The following is a 25,639-nucleotide window of genomic DNA, read 5'->3' on the forward strand; positions in this document are numbered from 1 at the left end:
GGGTTTGTTTATTATGTTTAGAGCTTCTTGTGTGAATGGCCTGTGCTTGTTCTTTTTTGTTAGTTGGTTTTTCTTTTGTGGAATTCATCTTTTTATTTTTTCTTTAAAGAGTTCTCTTTTAAATCAGGGTATATAAGGTATTATACACTAGTTAGCAATGTATGGCATATTTTTTTTGGATTGTTGCTTGACATGACATTTTTCAAATATGTTAACAATGATTTTTAAAATTGTAATATGGCTTTACATCTTGTACCTGTGCTCTCTAATGGTGATGATAACAAAATCTAGGCTTTCCCTTTATACCTATATGTATATTTAATGTCATGAAATTTATTGTACTAAGCTGAAATAATAAACTAGTAAATTGAGTTGAAATAAAGTATCCTTTAGAAACTAGTTTTATTTACCTTTGCTGATACTTATGTTTTCAGGACCCACTAATGTGGAAGATATGAATGCACTATTAATCAAAGATGCTGGTATGTTAAACTAAACTGATTCAGAAATATTATTTCTTCAGTAATAAATGTTTGGTATGTCTGCTTTATGGCAGGTGTTAGGCTGGGAGATTGGGATACAGCGGTACCTAAAATATAGGAACTGTCTAGTGGGGGAGATAACCAAGTAAGCAGACAATTGATTATAGCATAGTACCAGCTGATTATTGTTAAAATAGGTGGCAATTAGGTAGTCCATTGGAAAACCACAAGGTAATTTGGGTGTGCCTAGGGAAAGGCTCCTAAAGAAGTATAATATGAGAACACCAGGATCAGTGGGAGTTAAAAAGGGAAGGGACTGTGTGAGAAGAGGGTTCCGGGTAGAGGGAGCAGTATGTACAAAAATTTGAAGGGAAGAGGAGCAGGCACAGTTAAGTTTTGAACTGGGAGTATTTTGGTTTAATTGCAAAGGGTTATGGTGAGAGTTGAGGCTGGAGAGAGGTTAGGTGGGGACCAGATCATAAAATATTGTATCCATTTAGAAGCAGATGTTATTTTATAATTTTTGTAATTTGACTTGAATATGTTTCAATGAATGTAGTTTCCTGTTTGAAACCACTAAGGACTATTTAGGAAAAACAGTGTAAAATAACTTAAATAATGATTCTAAAATGTCTGTTTAAATAATTTCTCTGATTAACATTGTAAATTTCCCTGTATTAGCATATTACATGTTCTTAAAGTAGTCCCTAAGGATTAGTTTCTCATAGAAGACACTTAACATTGGGCCCAGCATCTGAAATTTAAATTTTTTTTTCTCAAATCTTCTTTTTAGTGTATAATGCTGTTGGATTAGCGGCTTATGAGCTGTTTGACAGTGTTGATTTTGATCAGTGGTTTAAAAACCAACTTCTTCCAGAATTACAAGTCATTCATAATAGGCAAGTATAAAACTTTGTGTTAGTAATACACTTAATTTACCTTATTAATTTGTGATGAAGATAGGAAGGCATTAAAATTGCTTAAAATTTTTAAAAAGTTATAACTTAGCTGATCATATCTAGTGTAGAATAAGACTTGTGACTCTTAGAGTTGAAAAATAAAGTTGGTCTTTTTTTTTTTTTTTACTTCAAATGTGAATTGTAACATGTATGAAGTATTTGATGTTAGATGAGGTAGTTTGCAGGAGGATATTTTATACAAAGGTAAGGAAAGATGGAGATCTCTGAATTCTAGAAAAAAATGTGTACAACAGAAAGCCAATTGGAGACTTAGCAGGGACTAGGGCTGGTGTAAGAAGTAGTCTAACACAAATAGTAGCTATGAAGGGTGACCCACTGAATGCCTTGGGATCCACATAGCATACTGCAGGTCTGGGAGAGGGTAGATAGGATGGAGAGGCACTATGGCAGAAAGCGTTTGGATGCACCTTAGGCTTGTATTGGATTGCCCCATTCAGTAGTGCAGAGCTATCTGATGTTTAGTAGGACTTTTCCCAATTCTTATGCTTCATATACTTTTAAGTACTTGACTAATTTTAGGTACTGAATGGCTGAAATGGAAGGGTAAATGTCTTTTATAGTTTTTATAGTTTTTTTTCTTAGTTTAGATTAGAGACTTAAAAATTCCAAGAGACTTTGTTCTTTTTTTGAATTCAGCATTTCTGTTGATTTATTTCTGTAGATGTGGTGCCTATCAGGATGCCTAGCATATAGTCCTAGCTCAGGTAACATTTTTTTGACTGCATTAATGAATGAATAGAAGGCTTCTACATAAATCTCGAGAGCTGTGGAATTGTAGAGTTGGAGATGATTTAAAAGTAATTTTGACCCACCTAAAACCAATATTACACTATATGTTAACTGAGTAGAATTTAAATAAAAACTTGAGATTAAAAAAAAACCAAAATATTTTTGACTAGTAAATAGCTGTTTATCTATTCAGTCAGTAAATATTTTCAGTTGGCCACGAATTTGCCATGTCCTGTAAAGTCCTTGGTGAATAAGATGGACTGTGGCTCTGCCCACAGGAAGCTAGAGAGCCTTTGATGTAGAGAGAAAACCTCCATTAGGTAGATGCATGTGCCTTTAGTGGGAACATGGTGTGGTTTGGTTGTCCTTAAATCCTGCAGGCTAACTCTGTGTTGTCCAGTACAGTAGCTGCTCTGTATGGCTGTTGAGTGCTTGAGTTGTACCTAATGCAACTGAGGACATGACTTTAATTTTAATTAACTAAAATTTAAATAGAAAAACTGAAGAGTGTAAAATATGTATTGATTCCATGTTGAAATGATAATATTTTGCATATATTGAGATAAATAAAAATGTTAAAATTTCACCTGCTTTTTACTTATTTTAATGTGGGTACTAACAGATTTAAATTGCATAGTTGGCTTGCATTATGTTTCTCTGGACCAGTATTTCTCAAAGTTTAATGTGCATAAGAATCTCTTGGCGATCTTGTTAAGATACACGTTCTGATTTAGGTAATGTGTTAGGGTCTGGGTCAGACTGTATGATTCCATCATGCTTCCAGGGTAATGATGTTGCTGGTCCAGGGAGCACATTTTGAGGAACAAACTATCCCCTAATTTTAACTCTGCCCAGAAGTGACTGTGATCTAAGTGAATTTAAGATTTGACCTTTCTGAGCTTCGTTCTCTTTATCTGGAGTGGAAAGTTGAATGAAGCAATCTCAGAACTCTCGGTTCAGAATTGATAGTGCTGTGGGTTCTCCACTACACTGTACACAAGCCCAGATTACTTCCACCTCTATGACTTTGTTTAAACAGTCTCTGTTCCTCGAAATGGCATTTTTTCAGTTTTCTGCCCAAAATGGTGTTTATCTTGAAGGCTATTCAGATCCCATTTCTTCCTACCCACTCTTCTCTGTTCCTTTTCTGAAATCCTATTATATAACTTTGCATTCTTTAATTCTTACAGTGAGATAAACTTTTTGAGGGCAGAGAGTTCTTAAACACGTTTTGCATCTTTAGTGAGCAATTCTATGTGCTTGATCATCTTATAATTTTATAATTTTCTAAAAAATGTGGAATATTCATTACCTTATTCCATTTATACCCTGAAACAATTATCAGCTCACTACTAAAATTTATGTAGTATCAAGAAGAGACCTCCTGGGTGGAATTCTTATACATAGTTGTTTATAGCTTTGTGGTTTTTCTCGTCTAAAGAAACTTCATTGCCTTTAGCAAAGATGGTCACAGAGAAAGAAATGTGTGTATACGTGTTACTGCAAATGTTTTACAGCTTTTACAGTATAAATCATTATTTTGATAATATGAGTCACATTCTGTAATAGGGCACTTCTTAAAAATTAGAGATTTTACCTAAAATTAGTGTAGGCTTATGTGAGTATTTTATCTAAATGTAGAAATCTCTCACAGTGTTCTGGAAAGTAATCTTTGTAAGATAAACAGAATTGGATTTAGAAAATTGAATACAGGAATTCCTCTATTATTACTTTTTTGGGGCCTCTTTAGCCTTAGGGTTTGGGACATTAGCTAATTTGCCTTTGCAGATTAACTGTTTTTGGTTACTTGAGGAACAGAAATGGACTTGTATTTATGTACGTATTTATGTTACAGTTCTTTAATATAATTAGACTTACAACATATCTGCCTGTGGATTTTCAGTTTTTGTAGATCAGAGCTTTTATTGTTAGCAGTTATACTGTGGTATGTTTAGAAGTAGCTTTTTTGCTTTTATATAAAAAATACACATTGCTTCTTTACTATATTTAAAATTTAAATGATGAAATATACTAAGTGAAATAGGCTTTGTAAAATATGTATTTGAATTTCATGATTTTTCCTTATCCAGGTATAAGCCATTGCGACGCAGGGTGATTTGGCTCATCGGTCAGTGGATTTCTGTGAAATTCAAGTCTGACTTAAGACCCATGTTATATGAGGCAATTTGTAATTTGCTTCAAGATCAAGACTTAGTGGTATGTTCCTTAAATGTTTAAGACTTTTTTTTTTTTTTAAATAAGTTTAACCTGTGTTAAACTTCAAGTTCAGACATGGTTTTACTATCTTCAGAGTGTTGGTGGCCTTTCACTGTTGTAGCTATTCCTTGGTGTGAGCAGTTTGATTCGCGGGAAGGAAGTCCTTTGATTATTTGCCCTTCCCATCAATAATCAATTAAAAAATTAAACTCTACCTTTCTAAAATTTATAATTTTTTAGTAAGAATAAAAGACAGTGTTTTAAGATCCTTCCATAGATTACGTGTTTTTTTTCTAAATTCAGGATAGATTTTGTCATTCTCACATTTGGGGTTGCGCCATCATTACTTTCATCCTTACTGTTGATTCTTTGTCTCATTTTTGGAGGACTTTTTTGGTGTGTCTGTGTTTTTTTAGCCTTTGGAATTGTTTCCTTTCAGAATTTTTATTTATAGTGTTGATATACTCTTGATTTTTTTGTTACTGAAAACTTGATAATGGCTTCTTTGTTGCTTTATTCCCTTAAAAGCAGTACATTTGCTGCTTTGATATTTAGGTCAGTTACTTAAAGAGTTGTTTTGATTTCTTTGTTTTTTAAGAAGTTCCACATTGTGTAGAATACTCTTTTTTCCCCCCTCGTGGTGCTTTATTTTATGCTTGAGTGACTATATTCATGACTTACTATACATTTTGTCTTGGGCTTAGATCTGACTTTAGCATAGTCTTGAAAAGATTGAGTTTAGTTGTCTTTTCCTGACTTTCAAATTATTTTTACATAAAATTAAGTGATATTCCCCCCCTCCCGAAGTAGGCTAAGATCTTGTTTAATCATTTCTTGGTATACTCCCTTTAAAAAATCTTTGAACCCATCCGATAACCTTGTTTTTCAGCAAAGGCTTGGGCCATACTTTTCTCATTTTCACATGTGTACCACAGTAACGTAAACTACTTTTAATGTTCAGTGAAGGAAAACATAATTGGAAAGGTAGTGTAGAAGCTCAGTATATTCCAAAGGCAAATAGAACTGATCTTTGGATTTTTTACTTAAGCATTATCTACTTCATGTAAATAATTGAGAATTTGCTCTAAATATCGTGCTGTAATTATTAAATATTTTAAACATGGGAAGTTACAAGGGAATCCAGTTTTATTTTTCCACGTTTAAATTCTTTGAAGTTTATTAATAAACCTAGCTGTTTCTGAGATTAGTATTTGCTGGACTGAGTTTACTTTTGTAATAGCTTTAAAATAAAGTATTGATAAGATTTGAATTTTTGTTTTCTCATTCGGAAACATTATTTGCTCTTCTGTCAGAGGTATCAGAGAGAAGACATTAAATGCTTATGGAAATATTATGAAAGGATTAAATTTGAGCTAAGTTTTCTTTGGGAAATAGAGAAATTTTTTGGATCTTGTACTCATTTTAAATGAATCCAGAGAGAAATAAAGAGAAAAATGAGCTATTTAGTTCTGCACTTAAAAAGTGGATTATTAATCATGTACTGACAAGTATTACTGGAGCAAAAGGGTTTCATGGCCGGCTAGTTTGGAAAACATGGAGCTAAATATTTCAGTAGTCCTCTTTACTTTAGGACTGATCAGAACCTTTCAAATGTACATTTGCATTGTGACCATCCAAGATGACAGTACATTAATATCCAAGAGATGCATTTAGAGGAAATGCTGCTGTAGGTTCAGCTCTTGCTCTTTTCCTGTGTATGTTCTGATGATTTCCTCTCATTTTTACATCTTCTACAGTTGTTTTATCCTGCTACCATTATTTTGTTACTACTTCTTAAGACTGTTTAGTAAGGTACTAAGTTCATGTTGTACATTTTGGCCTTTTGGTGTGTATCAGATATACTACTTCAACTTGTGAGAAATGCTGGCTAATGAGGGAAGATACTTCATACACATACATAGACAGCAGGGTACAAACGTACATATATACACACAGGCACATGTACATGTGTGGATAGATAGGTAGGTAGGTAGATAGATACTGATGGATCTGAATGTTCTCTGGCTTTCAGAATCTATGTTCTCTTGCTTGATGTTGCTGTTAATGGAGTTGGGATAGATTTAATCTTGATCAACTGTGGTTGTCTGTGTGGCGTCCATATCTTATGGCCGTGTTATTGTAAGACTGGCTATGACAGAGTAGAAACAGTGCAGCAAATGGAGAAAGCAACTTCTCCAGATAGTATAGGACCCCATAAATCTTACAATGCCAGAGGCCACTGGGAGGAGTACATCTCTGTCTCTGATAGTTGCGTGACAGTTTGACATTATCATTTGATCTGGGGAATATAATGCAATTGAGTGATTTTTTTTTGCTTTAGGTGAAATATTTAACTTTTCCTCATTGTTTAACAGTTTGACTTATTAGAGATATCCACATTTTATAAACTAAAACTCGATGTAGGCATAATGAATAAGCATTTATAGTACTGCAATATTTGGAAACTTTTTGTAATAAATGTTGGGAAAATTTGGTAAGGTTTAAGATAATTGCTACTTGGAAATTTTTTACTTCCGAGTTTATTTTTGATTCGTATTTAAAAAGAGGAGGCTCTTAACTTTCTAACTTGTTAAAAGTTAGGATTATATCAAAGAAAAACTGTAGTGACTGGGGCACCTGGGTAGCGCAGCAGTTAAGCGTCTGCCTTCGGCTCAGGGCGTGATCCCGGCGTTATGGGATCAAGCCCCACATCAGGCTCCTCCGTTGTGAGCCTGCTTCTTCCTCTCCCACTCCCCCTGCTTGTGTTCCCTCTCTTGCTGGCTGTCTCTATCTCTGTCGAATAAATAAATTAAAAAATCTTTAAAAAAAAAAAAAAGAAAGAAAAACTGTAGTGACTAATATAACAAGCACCTATATGCTCACTTTCCAGTGTCCATATTTCCATTATAATAATTTTCCATACATATTTAAAATATTGAAGAAATTAAGCCTTCCAGATGCAGTCGAATCTCTATCTTTCTACTCTCGTTCTGTTGTGTTTTTGTTGAGCAAAGGTTTTTAATTTTAGTGCAATCAGAGTTCTGTTCTGTTCTTTTTGTTTCTTGTTTAATCCATTTCTTTACCCTTGGTTCTTTATCTAGAATTTATTTTTGAATGTGATAGGAACTGTGATTCCATTTTTATTATTTTCTTATAAGGACAGTGCGCTACACTGTGCTCTTACCGTAGTGCTATTCACTCTAGTGAACTAGAATGACTAAATTTTAGGTGAGGAGAACCTTCTTTTTGTACTACCCCTGATGATTACTAGCCATAATGTTTGATTAAGGTACTGGGCTTTTTTGATTTTTAAGCCTTTTGAGCCAGTTTTGTCTTTAAATTTTAGAAATTACAAAAAATTTTTTTGCAAGTTTTACTTCAGTTATTTGCACAGCCTTCAGTACCATAAGCAGTAAGCTACTAAAAAATTACCATTGGTATATTGTTTTACCCTGTAAAAGGCTGTATGAAATGTGAACTGTGGTGCAACCAGAACGTTTCTAGTTTGGACGTGTAGGATGTGGGGTTGTCGCTAGCAAAGAAATGGCCATTTTTATGGGCAGGTTCACTACTGCTGTAGAAATAGTGAATTTTCATGGTGGAAAGGCAGTTAATGGTGTTAAAAACGGACTTGTAGTAGCATGTACAGAACTGCAGCAAACCCTGAGTGTACCAATGGGAGGTACAGCTGGGATTGGGCAGACATATTTTAAGGGTGCATTGAAATTTCTGTCTTTCCATTCTTGTGCCTTTTATGGGTCTCCCATTTCTGCCATTCATTCTATCTTTCCATTTTGATTTTGTTTTTCCGTTTGCCTATTCTTTGTGTCTCAAAAACACTGCTAGAGATTTTCAACTCTGGGGGTAATCTGTGTCTTCACAGAATTAATTGCGAATTCATTTACATTCAGTAAATAAAATTTCCAAGGGAAATATCAACAAAAATCTGTGTTTGAGACATCAAATTATTAGGCCACTCTAAAACCAGAAGAAAGGAAACTTGAGTGAGTTTCCTGTAGTCAGTTTTAGGTTTATACCGGTATGTCTGGTACTTAGAATATATGACAATGAGCTTTACGCCTGAAGCTAAAACAATGTTACATGTCAATTATATCTCAATTTTTAAAAAAAGCAAAATGAGCTTTAGAATTTTTTTTTTCTTAAAAGGAGATGAATAAATTGAACATGATTTTTATCCTTCCAGGGAACTTACTTTACACATGTATTTCAGGAGAAATACATCAAATAGTGTAATCACGTGATCTTGACTTTATTGTGGAAGAGAGCAAAAAAAGTTAGCATACTAATAGCAAGCAGGAATAGTACAGATGTGTAGGGTAATATTACTTATGTTAGTATCCATATGCCTAGCATGGCGTCAAGCCTTAAATAGTGTTTATTGAAAGAATTAGGAGATTGGGATAAAGAGAATCCAGGAATGAGGAGGGCTCTCTTAAATAGTTATGTTATGAAGTCATTATTCTGTTTCTTTTTAGTGGATTACTTTATTCTTTCCTGTTAACTTTATTTACATTTTCCTGGTGGTCTTCAGTCCCCGAGACAGTGCCATTTCTTTCTGGCCCCTGCACCATGCTGTTTTAGTGTGTGGATGGCCTTTACTGTCATGGGCAGGCTGTGGAAGCGGTGAGGCATTGAGCTAGTTCAGGTGTGGAATTCAGATTAGCCACTTTGACAGTTCTCCCAAGGGTCGTTGTCACTGAAGTGGGGCATGTATCTGAATTTTTTTTCTTTTATAGCAATCCTCTTTGGCAGTAGGGCTGACCTCTGGTGTCTACTTCATTTCTCTATTGCTCTTATGCTTTTTTGGATCCTTCCAATGTTTCCTATACTTTGATGGTACTTCTTTGCCCCAGAAAAAGAATTTGCTTGTTTAAATTTCAGGAGTTTTCTGAGATTTGAGCGGAGTTAGGATAGACTCATAGATGGAGTTCTCGCAGTCTGGATCCACTTCTGGATACTTGGGATTTTATTCTCCTTCGGAGGGACTTATTCTATGAAAAGTCATTGTTTAGAGTACTTTGTTTTCTTTTCTTGCATTTACTAGCAAGTATTTATTGAACAATTAGTGTCCTAGGAATTGTTAGACTCTCTTCTACCCATCTTCTGTCACATTCCCCAGCTCTTTATTCCATGAATTTGAGTTTTGCCTTTTTTCCATTACTTTTTATCACTGTGAAATTCATACTGTCTCTTTGTGAAGAGTACTTCTTTTATAGCTCAGGAATGGCTAATTTTGTTCTTATTTTTGTCATATTTTAAATGTGCCTCTGTTTTCTTAAACTTGGTGGGCTTTTTGTTTTCCCTCCTAATTTGGCTTCCGGTTTTTGGAATTAAACTAGAGTGCAGGCAAGTCATCTCCTATCATTTCATCTCTTCCTCTGAATGTCATACTACACTGACTGCCCTTTGTTAGGTAGGAAAAACAGCTAGTTTTTATTCCGATGCCTCTTTTGATTTCTCTACTTATTTGTGTAGCTGTCAGGCTATGTGTTAGATGCATCTGTGGTCCTTTTGTGGAAAAAAATCAAGAGAATGGATGGTTAGTGTGCTGGCAGTTTGATGGCCATTTTTCTTTTTGGGGGTTTTTATGTTCTGTCATCTGTGAATGTAATGATTGACACAGTGCCAGCTGTATGCCTCACCCTCTAATAAATGATGACAGTTTAAAGATGACCAGTCAGTCCGTGCCCTCAAGGAGGTTATCCTGTTCTTAAGCTTTTCAAGTTTGACATTTTTATTGATAATTATTTAATATCTGGGTGTCTGGTACCCTTCAAGAATGTAAGTTCTCTGAGGGCAAAGACTAGATCTTTCTTAAAGCTTTTTTCTGTAGAATCCAACACATTGCCTGGGAGATAATAGTTCCTTATCAAGTATTTTTAATCACACGAGTTTACCTTGTTTTCATTAGGTCATTTTGTGGTAGACCAGTTGGCATGGTGCTTTACATGTATTAGACAGTCAGCAAATTTGTTACATCATTTAAAAGTCTGAAAATGTTCACATTGCCTTTAGAGAGAGTGAATGAAAAGAAAAGGCAGGCAAGAAGACATCTGCACTGTAGGCTCTTGGGATGGTGGATTTGGCAGTAGAGTGTTTCACATTTGGTGAACATGCCTAATCAGCCTCTCAGAACTTCAGAAGCTCCTGTAAAATGGTTAAAACTGTTTCTTTGAAAAATAGCTGCTGAGAAAAAGCCAGTTGCTAATTCAGGTACAGTAAGTGTAACATCTAAAAAAGTAATGACCCTCAGCTGGGAAATTAATGTTTTAGATATATTGTTTTACAGTGTAATACCGTATTTAGTCATGGCTTGAGTTCAGGTTACTTTTCTTGGAAACTCTGGGTATGGTAGCCTGTGTCAGTTGAGCTGACCAAATCACAGGTAACACTGGAAAGGAAGTAATGGGGAGATTAAGCTGTACTGATGTGATTTGCTCAGGGAACATGCTGATAAATGAAGAAAATACGATTTGGGAAGGTCAGGAGCTTGTATAAATCTTTGTGTATTTGTGAACTTTGGAATTTAGAAAATCTTGGAATGTATCTTTGGGTAGTTCAAGGATTTCCTGTAATGGAGGTGGCAGATGGGAATGTGTGTTCTTCCTCCTCCCTTCTCTCACTACTTTTTTCCTCCCTCACTCTTCACTGAACATCTTCCAGTCACCAGCCACACCCCATTTGACTATCTGTCCTCTCTGATCTCAGAATTCTCTTTACCTGTGGCAACCTCTTCGTACTGTCCTCTCAGTCCCACCCTCTCCACACACTTAACGGCGAATTATTTTTTTCCTGGAAGCACCCCCTGGATTAAAGGCTTCTGAAATATAAATTATGGGAAACTGAGAAGGGTGGGACTTTTTACTTTTCAACTCTTGTTGAAAAGTAAGAGGAATATTCTTTTATTTCTAGATGATAATTTGCTCCGTGACTTAAATATTAACAAAAAGAGTAAAGAAAGTGATTTGAAATAAATCCTTTTGCCGTCTGATATTAATGATATTTAGTAGCTCTAGAATTATTAAAAATAATAATGTACTTTTTTTTTTAGGTCCGTATTGAAACAGCTACAACACTGAAGTTAAATATCCTTTAAAGAATTTAAAAATACTTCTTTGTGATGGGGCGCCTGGCTGACTCAGACAGTGGAGCCTGAGACACTTGATCTTGAGGTTGTGAGTTTGAGCCCCATGTTGGCTGTGGAGATTACTTAAAAATAAAATCTTTTTTTTTTTTTTTTAAAGATTTTATTTATTTATTTGACAGAGACAGCCAGCGAGAGAGGGAACACAAGCAGGGGGAGTGGGAGAGGAAGAAGCAGGCTCATAGAAGAGGAGCCTGATGTGGGGCTCGATCCCACAACGCGGGGATCACGCCCTGAGCCGAAGGCAGATGCTTAACCGCTGTGCCACCCAGGCGCCCCAAGCCTACAGCACCCGGTATTCCCAGGCGGTCTCCCATCCAAGTACTAACCGGGCCCGACCCTGCTTAGCTTCCAAGATCAGACGAGATCGGGCGCGTTCAGGGTGGTATGGCCGTAGACTAAAAATAAAATCTTAAAAAAAAAAAATGCTTCATGAGCGCCTTCGTGGCTCATTTGGTTAAGCATCTGCCTTCAGCTCAGGTCATGATCCTAGGGTCCTGGGATGGAGCCCCGCATTGGCCTCCCTGCTCCGCGAGGGGTCTGCTTTTTCCTCTGCCTCCTCCCCACCCCCTGCTTGTGCTCATGCTCTCTCTTTCTCTCTCTCAAATAAATAAATAAAATCTTTAAAAAAAAATACTTCATTGTGAAGAATTTTAGCAACACATTTAAATTAATAATTTTTTGGTAAAATTTGTTAGTTTAAAATGTAGGTTTTGAATGGTTTATTATATTTGGTTTTTAGACATATTTAGTTCTGATATATCTCATACATTCTCAGTTTTCCTTAACTACTCTTTACCTGTTGATGATTTTGAATTTAGAACAGATCAATTTCTACCGGTAAGAATATTTATTTTTAAGATTGGGGACAATTTCTGCATATGTCCTTTGAATATTGAGTGTTATTTTATAACTGAAATTATATGTAATTGATTAAAGCCAAATTTAGAAGTATATTGGATTATTTTGGAAGTAATTACTGTATTGGTAATTCTGATTCATAACTTTATTTTTATTCTGCTTATTTTTGTTTAGCTGTTTTAACTATTTCAGAATTGACAAACTTTTTTTGTTTTTCACAGTTATAAAACATCTAGTTTCATTTTATCTGTGTCTATTACTTTTACTCCTTAGGTTATCCTCATCTATTTGTTTGTTGTGAGCCACTCAGGCACCCTGGTAGTATTGATTCTTAGAACCAATACAGGGACACCTGGGTGGCTCAGTTGGTTAAGCGTCCAACTTTTGGTTTCCACCCTAGTGGTGTCTCAGGGTTGTGAGATCAAGCCCCAAGTCGGCCTCCTTGCTGGGCGTAGAGCCTGCATAAGATTCTCCCTCCCTCTGCCTTTCCTCTCTCCTCTCTCTCTCTCTCTTTAAAAAGAAAAAGGCTGGGCAAGAAGAAAGTTAATATGGTAAAATGTCTATCTGTATTTCTTGTGTAGCTCATATATGGAGAAACTTGTAGAGCAGGTTTTTCATTAGTAAAAGAATCATTAGGTATTTTTGGATGAAATATATTTTCAAAATCTTCTTAAAATTAAGCTAAATATCTGAAAGATTAGATGTTTGTTTTATGGAAGTATCTGGCGTCTTGTGATTTGTTAATTCCTACTGTAATTTTGTAACATGGGAAGGAGTTAATAGCCAGATATGGGGTATTTGTTTTCTATTTCCTAATAGTATTTTGTCATTCTTTGAATAAGAAATATATATGTACAGAAATTGATATCTCCATGTAGCATATGTTAAGGCCCCCATCAGAGAGCTGGTATGTGAGTATAGTTATTCCTTTTGCTTTAATAAGTAGACTTTGCAAAACAAAACATTTTGTGATTGGCAACAGGCATATATGAAAGGGCAAAGACAAGAAAGACACTGTTAGCAGTTTAGATAGTGGTATGAAATATAAACACAAAGTTTAGACATAATTTTCCTCTGAAAAAATTATTGAGTTTGTGGATGAATTAAATTCTAAAATGGAGCCATTGAACAATAATAAAAAAGAATCACCGTCCTAAATATTGGCAACTTGAGCAATCTGAAAAGGTTATTTAGATAGTGCTGAGGTTTTGGTTGACTGTCTGTTATTTATTGCTTTGAGATTATTATGTAATTTTATTTCTTATTTCTGTTTGTGAAGATATTTCTATTTCTCTTCTGATCCCCCCTTTATTTCTGTTTCCTTGCAGTATTTGGAAACCATGTTCACACTACTTTTCCAGCTACTGCAGCAAGTTACAGAATGTGACACAAAGATGCATGTTTTGCATGTCCTTTCTTGTGTGATTGAAAGAGTCAACATACAGGTAAATTTGTTGTAAAACATTAAAATAAATGTCAGAGAGGGGAGTAGAGTATATGTGGAAGGCATTAATATTTTTGCTTTATGTACATTATTTAAAAGTTAAAATGTGCATTAAAATTCTTACAACCTATATGGTTGTGATTTCAGTTATATTGACATTTGTACTTGAGTTTTTAAAAAATGACTTGAGAAGGGGCGCCTGGGTGGCACAGCGGATANAAGAGTCAACATACAGGTAAATTTGTTGTAAAACATTAAAATAAATGTCAGAGAGGGGAGTAGAGTATATGTGGAAGGCATTAATATTTTTGCTTTATGTACATTATTTAAAAGTTAAAATGTGCATTAAAATTCTTACAACCTATATGGTTGTGATTTCAGTTATATTGACATTTGTACTTGAGTTTTTAAAAAATGACTTGAGAAAGTTAAAATCTAAAATTTAAAAATGGGATCAGTAATATAGAGGTGTTTAGAATGCAGAATTTTATATCTTTCAGTAGATCCAGTTTATACGTAACAATACTTCTTAAAATTCGTTATGTTTAAGGACATAGCCACACGTGCCAGCAGATGCAAATATTCTCAGAGGTCGATTATTTTTACCTTTAAAATTAAATATGTTTTGCAGTTGGGTCTACATTATATACATGTTTAGTTTAATATAAAAGTATAAAGTTTTCAATGGTTATATTATTCTTAAACTGTTAAATTATTCAACTTCTCTGTCCTAATTTGTGTGAAAAATTGATAATCCAAGAAACTACCCTGTAATTATCCTAGTAATTTCTCATATCCTAGTTCACCACTGTATCCTTGTTTGAAAAATACTGAAGTAAATCTGTGAGATACTAGGGAAAGATAATTGAGTTCATATCCACAGAGTTGCAGTGTGTTCCTCGATCTTCTAGTGAATTCTGATACCTTGAGCTTGTTTTTCAATTCTAAAGCAACTGTTGAGAGTTGCTCTCAGTTACTGAATAAGGACAAGTTAAAAACATCTGTGCTAAGTGATTTGCATATATTTCTCATTTAATCCTCACAGAAACCTTTGGGTGAGGATTGGAATTTGTTATCTCAAATAATTGGAGATTTTAAGGAATTTGTTAAAGTGCATACATCTTAGTGGTATTACCAGTACAGTTACCATGCAACTCCAGCAGCACTTTTGAGTCTCTGTTTATCACTTGCAGCAGATACGGGTCCGAGTGTCTAAAAATAGTATTATCTTACAATTTTATTAGCACCTGGCATTCTTATTACATTTGTTATATTATTTCATTTTGGTATTGGCTTATAAAGAATATTGAGAGATTTTGATCACAGTTATTAATAAGATTAATTGAAACTCTTAAACTCATTTCAACTGCCTGTCTCTGCTATTTAGTTTCGGTAAGGTCTTTAACTTTGTGTCCTTGTGTATAAAGTAATAAAGATAATTCTGAAATCACCTCACGCACAAGGTTTCATAAGAATGAAATTATTTTAAATGTGCAATATGCTTTAGATCGTTATACAAATGCAGTAAATTGTTCATTAAAAAAATTGATTGTAGCAACAAGGTTCGGCCATTTTTTTATGATCTTATTTAGATATCATCTGGCCAATGGAAATTTGTTAAAGAAGAATTCTTTTTGTGGAAATGAATTTTCTTACCTCCATCTTCCCAAATCTCTAAATCTTTTTAACCTAGGTTGAAATTCCTCATGCTTAGTAAATGTAGAAGTGCTTTTGTCTTTTTATCCATACTTGCTTTTCAGAACACAAATAGCCTAAGCAACTTGGGTGACTGTCATCAGTAAATAATGAGATAGAGTTATCCAGTGGTATTTTGTGTTTTCAGAATTCAGGTAGGAAGTGGTTATGAAAAGTATTTTCAGTAGTCTGATTGTTGAGCTTTCCTATGTTAACCTTTGAACAGCTTCATCATTTATATATCATAGATCTATCTTCTGTATGGTGAATTTGATTTTTGTCCATTAGGTTGTAAATAGTTTGAGCCATCTTACAATAGTGAGATGACACGTAATGGTTTAATTGTGAAGTTTCAGTGAAGTCACCGTCTTCATACTATAATGTGCAATTATTTAAAGATTATATTTTCTCTACTTTTTGAAAAAGTGGTTGAAAACTTGCGGTTAAATTATTCTCTTGCAGCGATCCCATAAATACATAGAAAAAAACAGGTAATCATCAGGTTTGGGTGTCAGGCAGACATTCTTCAAACTTATGCATTTCTGAAAGAAAAGGACAAAATTAAAGGGCCTTTGTGAAATATTAAATATTCTGTGAAAATCAGATTTATAAGAGGTGTCGTTGGGTACTTACTTTTTAAATCCCCTTTGGATGAAACTCTTGTTAAAACATTTGTTAGGCTCTCACATACTTGATTTTTATTATCAGTAACATTTTATACAGGAAAGTGGATACCTCCCTACATATGATGAACTGACTCATAAGGACTATAATTCTTATGGTATTCCCCTGCATTCTGTTTTGTTTTCCTTTTGATTGGAGGTGCCAGAAGATGAGTGAGTGCATGTAGTGTACTTTTCATCTCATTTGTGTTAAGCTGATGGTTTAGTTTCTTTTATAGCCGGATGTCTAGAAAACTTTTTTAATTCCAATTGTTCTATTAGATGTTGAGCAAATAGTTGATACTGGCCTACCGAAAAAAACGCATAGATTATAATCATTTTCAGAACTGTGTATGGGCAGTATTTTTTTACATATCTTTTTATTGAAATATTTCAGATGTACAGAAAAGTTGGTATAAATCAATACCTGTATACCCTTCATCTAGTTTTATCAGTTATTAACATTTTGCTTTATTGCTCTTTTTAAAAATCTATATGCATATACAAATTATTGTTGTTGTTATTAAGCCATTTGAATATTAGTTTCAAGTATCATGGCACTTCACTGCAAAATACTAGACTTCTCCTTCTCTTAACCATAGCCATGTTTAGACTGAGGGAACTTAACGTTAATGGAGTACCGTTAACTAATACCAAGTCCATAACAGATTTCCTCAGTTGTCCCAGTAATGTATTTTTTAACCCCCTCCCTTTTAGCCTAAGGGAGTATGTTTGGCTGTCATGTCCTCACTCTGTTTGCTAATCCCCAGTCCTGTGCTGGGGGATTTTTGCATTTTTGGGGGATGTCTTTTGCAATAGTAACTCTGTGGGTGATTATTGAAATCCTGTTTTGAAGCATTAATTTTAATTTAGAACATCAAAAATTCCAGCATACAGCTAAGTTTGGGATGTAAATATTTTATGACTTGAAAAGGTACCTGGGTACTTGGGTTTTAATTCCTACCTTATCTATAATTTATCACATGTACTCCCTTTGTGCTCTTCCTTGAAAGGGTTCTCACTTGAATATCAAAACCAAAATCAGTTTATTTTCGGTCAGTAGAATATGCTGTTATATACTGTTTTTAGTTAAGTATGAATGAATCAGGTCCTTTGAAACCTGTGGTTTTAAATACTAATTGGTCTGCGTTTATAAGCTAATAGGAGTGATCTTTAAGATAGAGTGCACTTAGCAAGATTAAGTGCTCAATAAATAATAGTATGGGTCAAAATTGGAAAATAAGGTGATATATAATAAAGAGTCTCATAATATTTTTTCAATTTTATCTCACCAAAATATTTGGGCAAATATTTAACTTCTTGTCTTTCTGTACCCTCCCTTGTATCCCAAGGGGCAAGAAATTCTACTTCTTTACTACTCTTTTAGTGTATGATGTTTTATAAGCAAAAAAAGGAAACTCACTTTTTCTGGGAGCAATTTTAAATTTTAATCCATGGGATTGAAAAAAATATTATTGAAGTTGTGAAGGTCTAGTATTTCTGTTTATCACGAAGCTTACTCTCAGAGCAATTGCAGATGCTGTAACCAGAAACCGAGAGACTAGAGGGCTGTCCAGCTTCAGTGTAGATCTGTTTTCTTTTTTAAGAATCTCAGCTGTCAAGCTGTACTGTGTCTCAGGGTATATTTTTAAAACTGGTTCGCTTAATCCATGTGGTCTTAACAATTGTGTCTTCTAAAAAGGATGTTGTTCAGTGTTTTCAGTATACCTGCTGTACACCTGATCTTTTCTCGTTGTAAGGGTTTGTATGTCTACCTTTACATTCTTTTTTTTTCTGGTGCCTTGTTCTCTGGAAGGTGCCATCAGATAATTGTCGAATGTGTGAGTAAATGCTGACTTTTTAAAACAGTGTTATTGCTAGTTAGGTAAGCTGTTTTATTAAAAAAGATTCAGGATATAGCAGCATTTTCTATTAAACTGTAGATATCTGGCTGTATTATGTTATTTCCTAAATTTTAATTCATGCAGTAAATTTATTTAAAATTCTTTAAAAATACTTACCATAGAGCTATATGTCTCTGTGTAATACCTGATTTATCTTTAAAAAGATACATGTATAATACATTTTGTTTAGTAAATATTAAATATTTCCTGCCTGGGACTTAATAGTGTTGTGTTTTTGTTTCCTGAAGGAAATTGCCTTCTTTCCTAATAGAGTTCTTTTGCTTCTCCTACTTTTGTTGTGATAGATACGACCATATGTAGGATGTCTGGTACAGTATTTGCCTCTTCTTTGGAAGCAGAGTGAAGAGCACAATATGCTGAGATGTGCTATTCTGACAACACTTATTCATCTTGTTCAGGTATGTTACTTTCCAGTTTCTTAATTTAATATATAGACATATAATTTTTTAAAAAATTGAAATCTGATTAACATACATTGTTAGTTTCAGGTGTACAACATAGTGATTTGACAATCCTGTACGTTACTCAGTGCCCACACAATAAGTATAGTTACCATTTGTCACTACACTTTTATTACAGTATTATTGATTATATTCTTTATGCTATACTTCTAATCTCTGGGACCTATTTATTTTATAAACAGAAGTTTGTACCTCTTAATCCCTTTTTTATATTTCATTGTTCACTTCTCCTCTGGCAACCACCAGTTCTCTGTATTTAAGATTCTAAGGTTTTTGGCTTTTTTTTTTTTCTTTTCAAATTTTATTCATTGTTCTCATGTGGTTTATTTTAATGTAGTGAAAGGCCTCTCACTTTATGTCTTTTTCATGTGTGATCTGAACAGTTTTAAAAACTACTTCGGTGTGTTGACTTTGGATGTTTTTTCAACATCTGGAAAGTACTCTCTACTTTTTTTTTTTAATTAAATTCAGTTAGCCAACATATTTGCAATAGTAACTCAGATTTAGTGTTGAACAATTTATCAGTTGCGTATAACACCCATGCTCAGTGCCCTCCTTAATGTCCATCACCCAGTTACCCATTCCCTCCACCAACCTGTTCTCTACAGTTAAGAGTCTCTCATGGTTTTAAAGGCATTTTCTTTCATGAGATGTAGCAGTCTCTCGTGGTGATAGACTCATCATTTGTGCAGTCCAGTGTACTTTCCATGCATTTTCCTTGGGTTCAGGGCTTTTCTGCATAAATTTACTCCCCATTTTCACTCTTTTTTTGTGATTTGAAATAAAAATTTTCCTTTTCATCAGTTGGGAAGGTAGGGAAACAGGTGACTGACTTTTGAAGGAAGGAATGAATATGATTTTAGGCATTTTGACTTTGAGGTGTTGGGGTTGTACAGCGGATAGAGAGAAATCTAAAATTTCAGATTGAACAGGACTATGTAGGTGTCGTTTGAACGGTTATAGTGAATTATATTCTGATGGTGAGAGGATAGAGAGGGAAGAGCTTAATGCCAAGTCTGAGAATATCTGGATCCAGGTATGCTCAAGTGATTTTTATTGGCCTTGCCCCAAAGTGTGATAGATTTTCCAGTGGGGTGATCTCTAAGTTAATGGCTACTTGACAATTTTCTAGGAAGTTACACATTGGGGGGAAAAACATTTTAACGTTAGTCTTTAAAAAACCTTTCTTAGGCACCCTAACGCTTTTTTTGATTTGTAAATTTTTTTCTTTCATTAAATGTTTGTGGATGAGTTTGACGGTTACAAATTCCTACCTAACACAGTTTCAGATAGATGAATAGTGATACAAAAAAATTTTTAAAAGCTCTTTGTTTTTAATAAATGTCTCATGTAGCATCTCTTCTTATCTACCATTTAATTCTTGTGATCTTCTGTGAAGATTGTGTGCCTTTTACAGAGGAGGATACAAAGGCTAGGATAAGGTTACTGACTACCCTAAGACTGCTCTCATAAGTAACAGAATGAAGAGTGAGCCACATTTTTTGCATCATATCTGTGCCAAAATGTGTTTTTATGTTCAGTTTTGAGAGTTACCTGACGGAGGTGTGAAAAAAAACCCAGCTTCTCTTGTCTCCTTAGGCAGTGCCTCGGGAAGTCTTAGGCCAGAATAACCTGCAGGGAATGTTTGGAGCATAATGTAGGGCCTTTTCCTTTAGTCATGACTGTTCTGTACCCTGTGTTTTTGTTTAGGCCAAAGGTGCAGGGTTCCAGCCAAGTGGTCATCCATCCTTCTTGGAGAAAGCATAAAACATTTAATAATAAAGTTGAGATTGTAGCTTAAAATGTGCTTTTCAGTCATTTGAGAAATTTATACTAAGAGTTATTGTTAAGTCTTATTTTGTAGAAGACACTGCCATCCTTGGGCTTTTCAAACTTAACGGGGAAACTTTAGTGTATTTGTATGTTTTTGTTTTCATTTTTTACGTTCTGGGAACCCAGACTAGTAGTCTCTGACTAAAGAGATCACCTGTTGATCCTTGATCACCTCCACTTGTTGTTATTATTTTTTAACCTGTGAAAAATTTGAAGTGTACAGAAAAAGGAAGAAGAACAGTATAATCAGTCTGTCCTTAGGTAACTATCACCCATCTCCAAGAACCTTCAGCATTTTGTCTGTATAAATTTAGGGCACTGAAAAGCTGATTGAGAGGGTTGAAAACGTATGGGAAACTTACTAATTATGAATTTTTCCTTTAGTATAAAATCTACCTGGGTTCTTCTTTAACTCATTCTTATTTTTTGCTGATACTACAGTACGTGATTCAGGTCTGGATTTATTGCATTATAAATACAACATCACTTGTACAATTTTTTAAAATTAATAGGAATTTTAGCGACTAAAGGCTTTGCTTTTGTAGCATATTCATATCAATAGTAATGATGATATCAAAGATGCAGACTTTTTCCTTTTAACTAGTAGGTTGTATAGTTCAAATCAGTGTTTTTTTTATTTTGACACTGGTTTATTAAAATACCCATCTGGTTTTCTTGTGTCAGTGTCCCTTTTTATTTCTAGCATTCTTGATCTGTAACTTTTAAAAGATATTATTTACTGTACAAAATTTGAGTATTTTTGTATATTGGTAAAATATTTAATAAATAAACACAGTATTTAAAATATTTTCATGAAACATCATGTGATGTAATGTANAAATAAACACAGTATTTAAAATATTTTCATGAAACATCATGTGATGTAATGTATAATGTATGCATTGATTAACTTTTCACCTTTTAATTATTTTGCATTTAAATTTTATCTGATATTAATATCATATGATTTATTTAGATTTGACTTAACTGTCTGTTTAATGTTTGCATTTTAGCTTTTCTGTTTGAAATTTAGTTGTGTCTCCTATACAGAGCAAATTTTTATATTTTGTATTTTAACTTAACCAAAGATGCTTAACCTCAAAAGAATTTTCATGCTCTTACATATATTTGTTAAATGGATATACCTGTCTTTTCACCTGATGTTCTATGTTTCCTGTATTTTTTGTGGAAGGGTAACATTAAAATTTACATTTCTCTAGTTAAAGATGTTGGTACATATAACTTTGTCTAATTATTCATCAGAATAGTAACTTGTTAAAAAAAAAGAATAGTAACTTGTCTCTTCACTTTCCTTCAGTACTTTGTCTCTCTTTATTCCTTTCTAATTCTTCATTTGTTTAATCTGGGGTTAAATGCCATGTCATTTTATTTTTAAGTACTTTAAACTTTTCAAGATTTTTTTCCTTTTTTAAATAGTATGGCTTATATTGTGGGAACCAGCATAGGCAGTGAGAGTGACAGTGACCTGACTGGTCTTTTTACTAAGGTAATGACATTGGGAGGAAGGAATTCATATGGAATCTTAATTTGGATCCAGTGACAGAGTTTGAATCATCTTCTGAGATTTAGAATATGCCCATGAATTTTTTTTTCTCACTGAAATATCATAACTGGATGGTGGCTTTTCTTTTAAATTCATTGCTATTTTAAAAATGAATAGGATAAAATTTTTTTAAATCTTTTTATTCTTTAAAAATGGAATCAAATCCTGTTCTTATTCATCTGAGTAGAGAATTTAAAAATATCATTGCTTGTGTATGTGGTTCGTACTTCATTTTCAGGATGGCTGCTTTCTTTTGTGTCCCCCTTCCTCTTCCCAATTTTAGCATTTAAAATTTGTGAAATAGTTCATAGATAAAAGTACTATTATTTGTAAATATTTATAACTTACGTAAAATGAAAATTCATTTCTTCTACCCTCATTAAGAAATGGGATAGTAAGGATGTCCTCAAAGCCCATGGTATGGCATGTTTGTTGACTTCTCCTGTTTTCATTTCAGGGATGACCCACTGTACCAATTTTTTTGTTTTCATTCCTTGGTTTTCTTTCTTGTAATGTTTTTAAAATCACATGTATGTGTGTCTCTAAACAATATATTCTAACTTCATATAAATTTTATAGCTTGTGTTCTGACTTGCTTTTTTCTTTTTTCTTTTCTTTTCTTTTTTTTTTTTTGGCTCCCTATTCTAATATTGATCCATATTGATGAGTTTAAGGGTATGAATGTAACAGTTCATTTACTCATAAAGCATTTTGGTTGATGTTCAAATAATGCAGCCGAACATTTTGTACATGACAATGTATGAGACCTTATTCACTAGGTCATAGGTATTTGCACATATACATATTTCACTTTTGTAGATAATAATTGCTTTCCAAGTGATAAGACTAACTTCCTCCTGCCGGCAGTGTGCAAGAGTTCTCACTGTTCTGTAGCTTTGCCAAAACCTATTATGTCAGACTTTGGAAATTTTGCTAATCTGGTAGAGGTAAAATTGTAATTTTGTTTTGCTTCTAATTGTTTTGCTTATTATTGTTTTGCTTATAATTTACATTTTCTTGTTTTGCTTACAATTTTGCTTATAATTTACATTTTCTTGATTACTAGTTCAATATCTTTTTATATTTTTTATAGTCAGGTTTATTGACAATTTTTAGGTGCATCCTTTGTGGAATGCTTGTTCATGTGCTCTTTGCATTTGTTTCTTATTAACCTCTTGTGTATATTCCTTTGAATACTCTTCCCTTTTCAGTTCTATGTATTGGAAACAATCTTCTCCCAGTATGTGACTTATGTTTTGACTTTTTTGAGGCATCTTTTGATACACAGTAATTGTTAACGTTAATGTAGTCATATTTATCTCTTTTTCTTTAATCTTACTTTAACTTAAACCTATAATTATGTTCTCCTGACATGTTATAAAATAAAGGCTTACCCTTCTCATGTAAATGCTGGAATTAATTTCTGTATTTTGTGTGAGATAGAGGCCCAGTAGCTCACCACCAGTGACTGAATTGTCCAACCTTTTCTTAAGTTGGAAGCTGCCTCTGTCATAAATGAGCAGGTCTGTTTCTTGTGTTACTCTATTTGCGATATTAAATACATTGATTTTATACTAAGCCATAATATGCGGTAAGAGAAGCGCCCCCTCCCCACCATATGTTTTGTTTTCTTAACAAATTTCTTGTTTATTCTTGGTCATTTGCCTTCCAAATCATTTTAGAACTCAGCTTTCCTAATTTATAGGGGAAAGCCTGTGGGGATTTCAGTTGAAGTTTTATTGATTCTGTGTAATTTAGAGAGAATTGACATCTTTATGATGCTGGATTTTTGTATCAGTTACATTCAGTATCATTACTCTTATAGTAAGATCTATTTAAATCTTAAGTATTTGTTTTGATGTATAGAAATTGATTTGATTTTTGTATATAGTGTATTGATAGATTCAGCAACCTTATTGAAGCCTCTTAGTGATTAAAGTCCTTTTTTAGTGAATTCTTTGTCCCTCTCTTTTCTGTCAGTCATATATTCTGTGAATAAAGACTAACTTTTTTCTCTCATCCTTGTGTCTTTTATTAATTTATTTGGTATATCATGTGAGGAGCCCTCCATACCTACACTTACTAGATGTGAAGGTAGACAAGATTAAAAAAAAAAAAAACCAGGATATTTTTTGAGGTGTGGTTCTGTTTTTCCAAGAGCATGGTTTCAAATATCATCATTAGGTGTGTTTTTTCTATGAGTGTTTGGTAGGTACTCTCTTACCAGTTTAAGGACTTACTTTCTGTTTATGATAGGATAAGAGTTTTGTGATGAATGTTAGATTTTGAGTAGGATCCCCTCCTATTCTTTTCTTTTGGCTGTTGTGACAGTCATGTTTTTCTCCATAACTTCTTGGGTGGGGAGTGAGGAGGTAAACCAGCTTCATAGTTCTGTGATAAACCACGACCCATATATATTTTATTTTTTATACATTGATTCTTTCATATTTTCCAGCGTCTGTTGAAATTTCGGCACACGAATTACATGTGACAGAAAAAAACAACAAAGCAATTTTTGTCTCTCCTTGATGATAATCATGCTTTTGCTTTATCGTTATAATTTTATTATAAATATTTTAGTACGTAGTTACTTCCCTTACTATTTTTGCTTTGCATATAGAAATAATAATATATGATTTATAGATAGCCTTTAATGTGGACAAATTTGGTAATTTTTTTCCTGGGAAGATAACTTTTATAATTTATTGTATTGTCCATTTTTCTTTTTTCCTTTAGATGGGACAATTTTTTAATAAGTTGTATTGTTAACAGCTTACTGGTTATAGAAAGAGGCTTAATCATCTCTTTTTCTTCCTAGGTTAGTGACTTTGGAAAACAGCCCATGTGTTACACCAGAGTTGCTTCGTATATTTCAGAATATGTCCCCACTTCTTGGTATGTGTAAAAGTGTAAACACAGTACTGTTTTTGAATGAAGCCATAATTTGGGGTCTTAAGGTGACTTTAAATTGTACTTCCATTTTTACTGAAGTCCCTCATATTCACAAACGAGTTTACTAGTGTTTTAATAGTTTTTAGATATGTTTCTATGTAACTTTTTAGAACCATTTCTGCTTATTAAAGAGTAGACACTAAATTTACTAAATAACTAAGAACAAAGAAGTGTTCTTGGAAAACTAATTGCATATTAAGTTTGAACTTTGCCTGGTTAATTTTTTATGTTTCTTAGGAGGTTCTATAAGGTATTTAAGAGACTGTATTGTAGAGCTGCTCCTGTATACCATGGTATTATCCGTTTCCTTTACAAAATGATTCTATGCTATCACTTGTTCACAAATGAACTCTGTACATATTTCTGGTTTAGCTTACCAACGACATGAAGACTATTAAATATTGGCAAATCATCTTTTTGCNCCTTTACAAAATGATTCTATGCTATCACTTGTTCACAAATGAACTCTGTACATATTTCTGGTTTAGCTAAAGCACCAACGACATGAAGACTATTAAATATTGGCAAATCATCTTTATTGTNTTTGCTTAAGTATTACTGATTTATAGAGATGCAAAATCATGAAGCGTAATGTCTAGAAGCATCATTTGTGGCACATGGGATGGGAGAACTAGACACGGTGCTAGGAATGGGGCCTTAGTCTCTCTC

The 25,639-nt window shown here is 33.8% G+C and overlaps 1 protein-coding gene and 1 non-coding gene across 2 annotated transcripts in view; one reads left to right on the forward strand and one right to left on the reverse strand.

The window, feature by feature from the left end:
- IPO11 (importin 11) overlaps positions 1-25,639 on the forward strand; it is a 191,904-nt gene that overhangs the window by 72,626 nt on the left and 93,639 nt on the right. Inside the window, exons 14-22 of the mRNA XM_034655635.1 lie at positions 435-482; positions 1,276-1,381; positions 4,282-4,408; positions 11,481-11,514; positions 12,373-12,413; positions 13,763-13,879; positions 18,445-18,558; positions 21,892-21,923; positions 24,837-24,913. Coding sequence (XP_034511526.1) covers positions 435-482; positions 1,276-1,381; positions 4,282-4,408; positions 11,481-11,514; positions 12,373-12,413; positions 13,763-13,879; positions 18,445-18,558; positions 21,892-21,923; positions 24,837-24,913 — 696 coding nt within the window. The remainder of the gene's footprint in view (positions 1-434; positions 483-1,275; positions 1,382-4,281; positions 4,409-11,480; positions 11,515-12,372; positions 12,414-13,762; positions 13,880-18,444; positions 18,559-21,891; positions 21,924-24,836; positions 24,914-25,639) is intronic.
- LOC117801614 lies at positions 11,854-11,972 on the reverse strand. Its single transcript, XR_004624376.1, has one exon. It is a non-coding gene; the product is annotated as a 5S ribosomal RNA (ribosomal RNA).

The sequence above is a fragment of the Ailuropoda melanoleuca genome, chromosome 3 (assembly GCF_002007445.2).
Source record: "Ailuropoda melanoleuca isolate Jingjing chromosome 3, ASM200744v2, whole genome shotgun sequence".
Taxonomy (NCBI): Eukaryota; Metazoa; Chordata; class Mammalia; order Carnivora; family Ursidae; genus Ailuropoda; species Ailuropoda melanoleuca.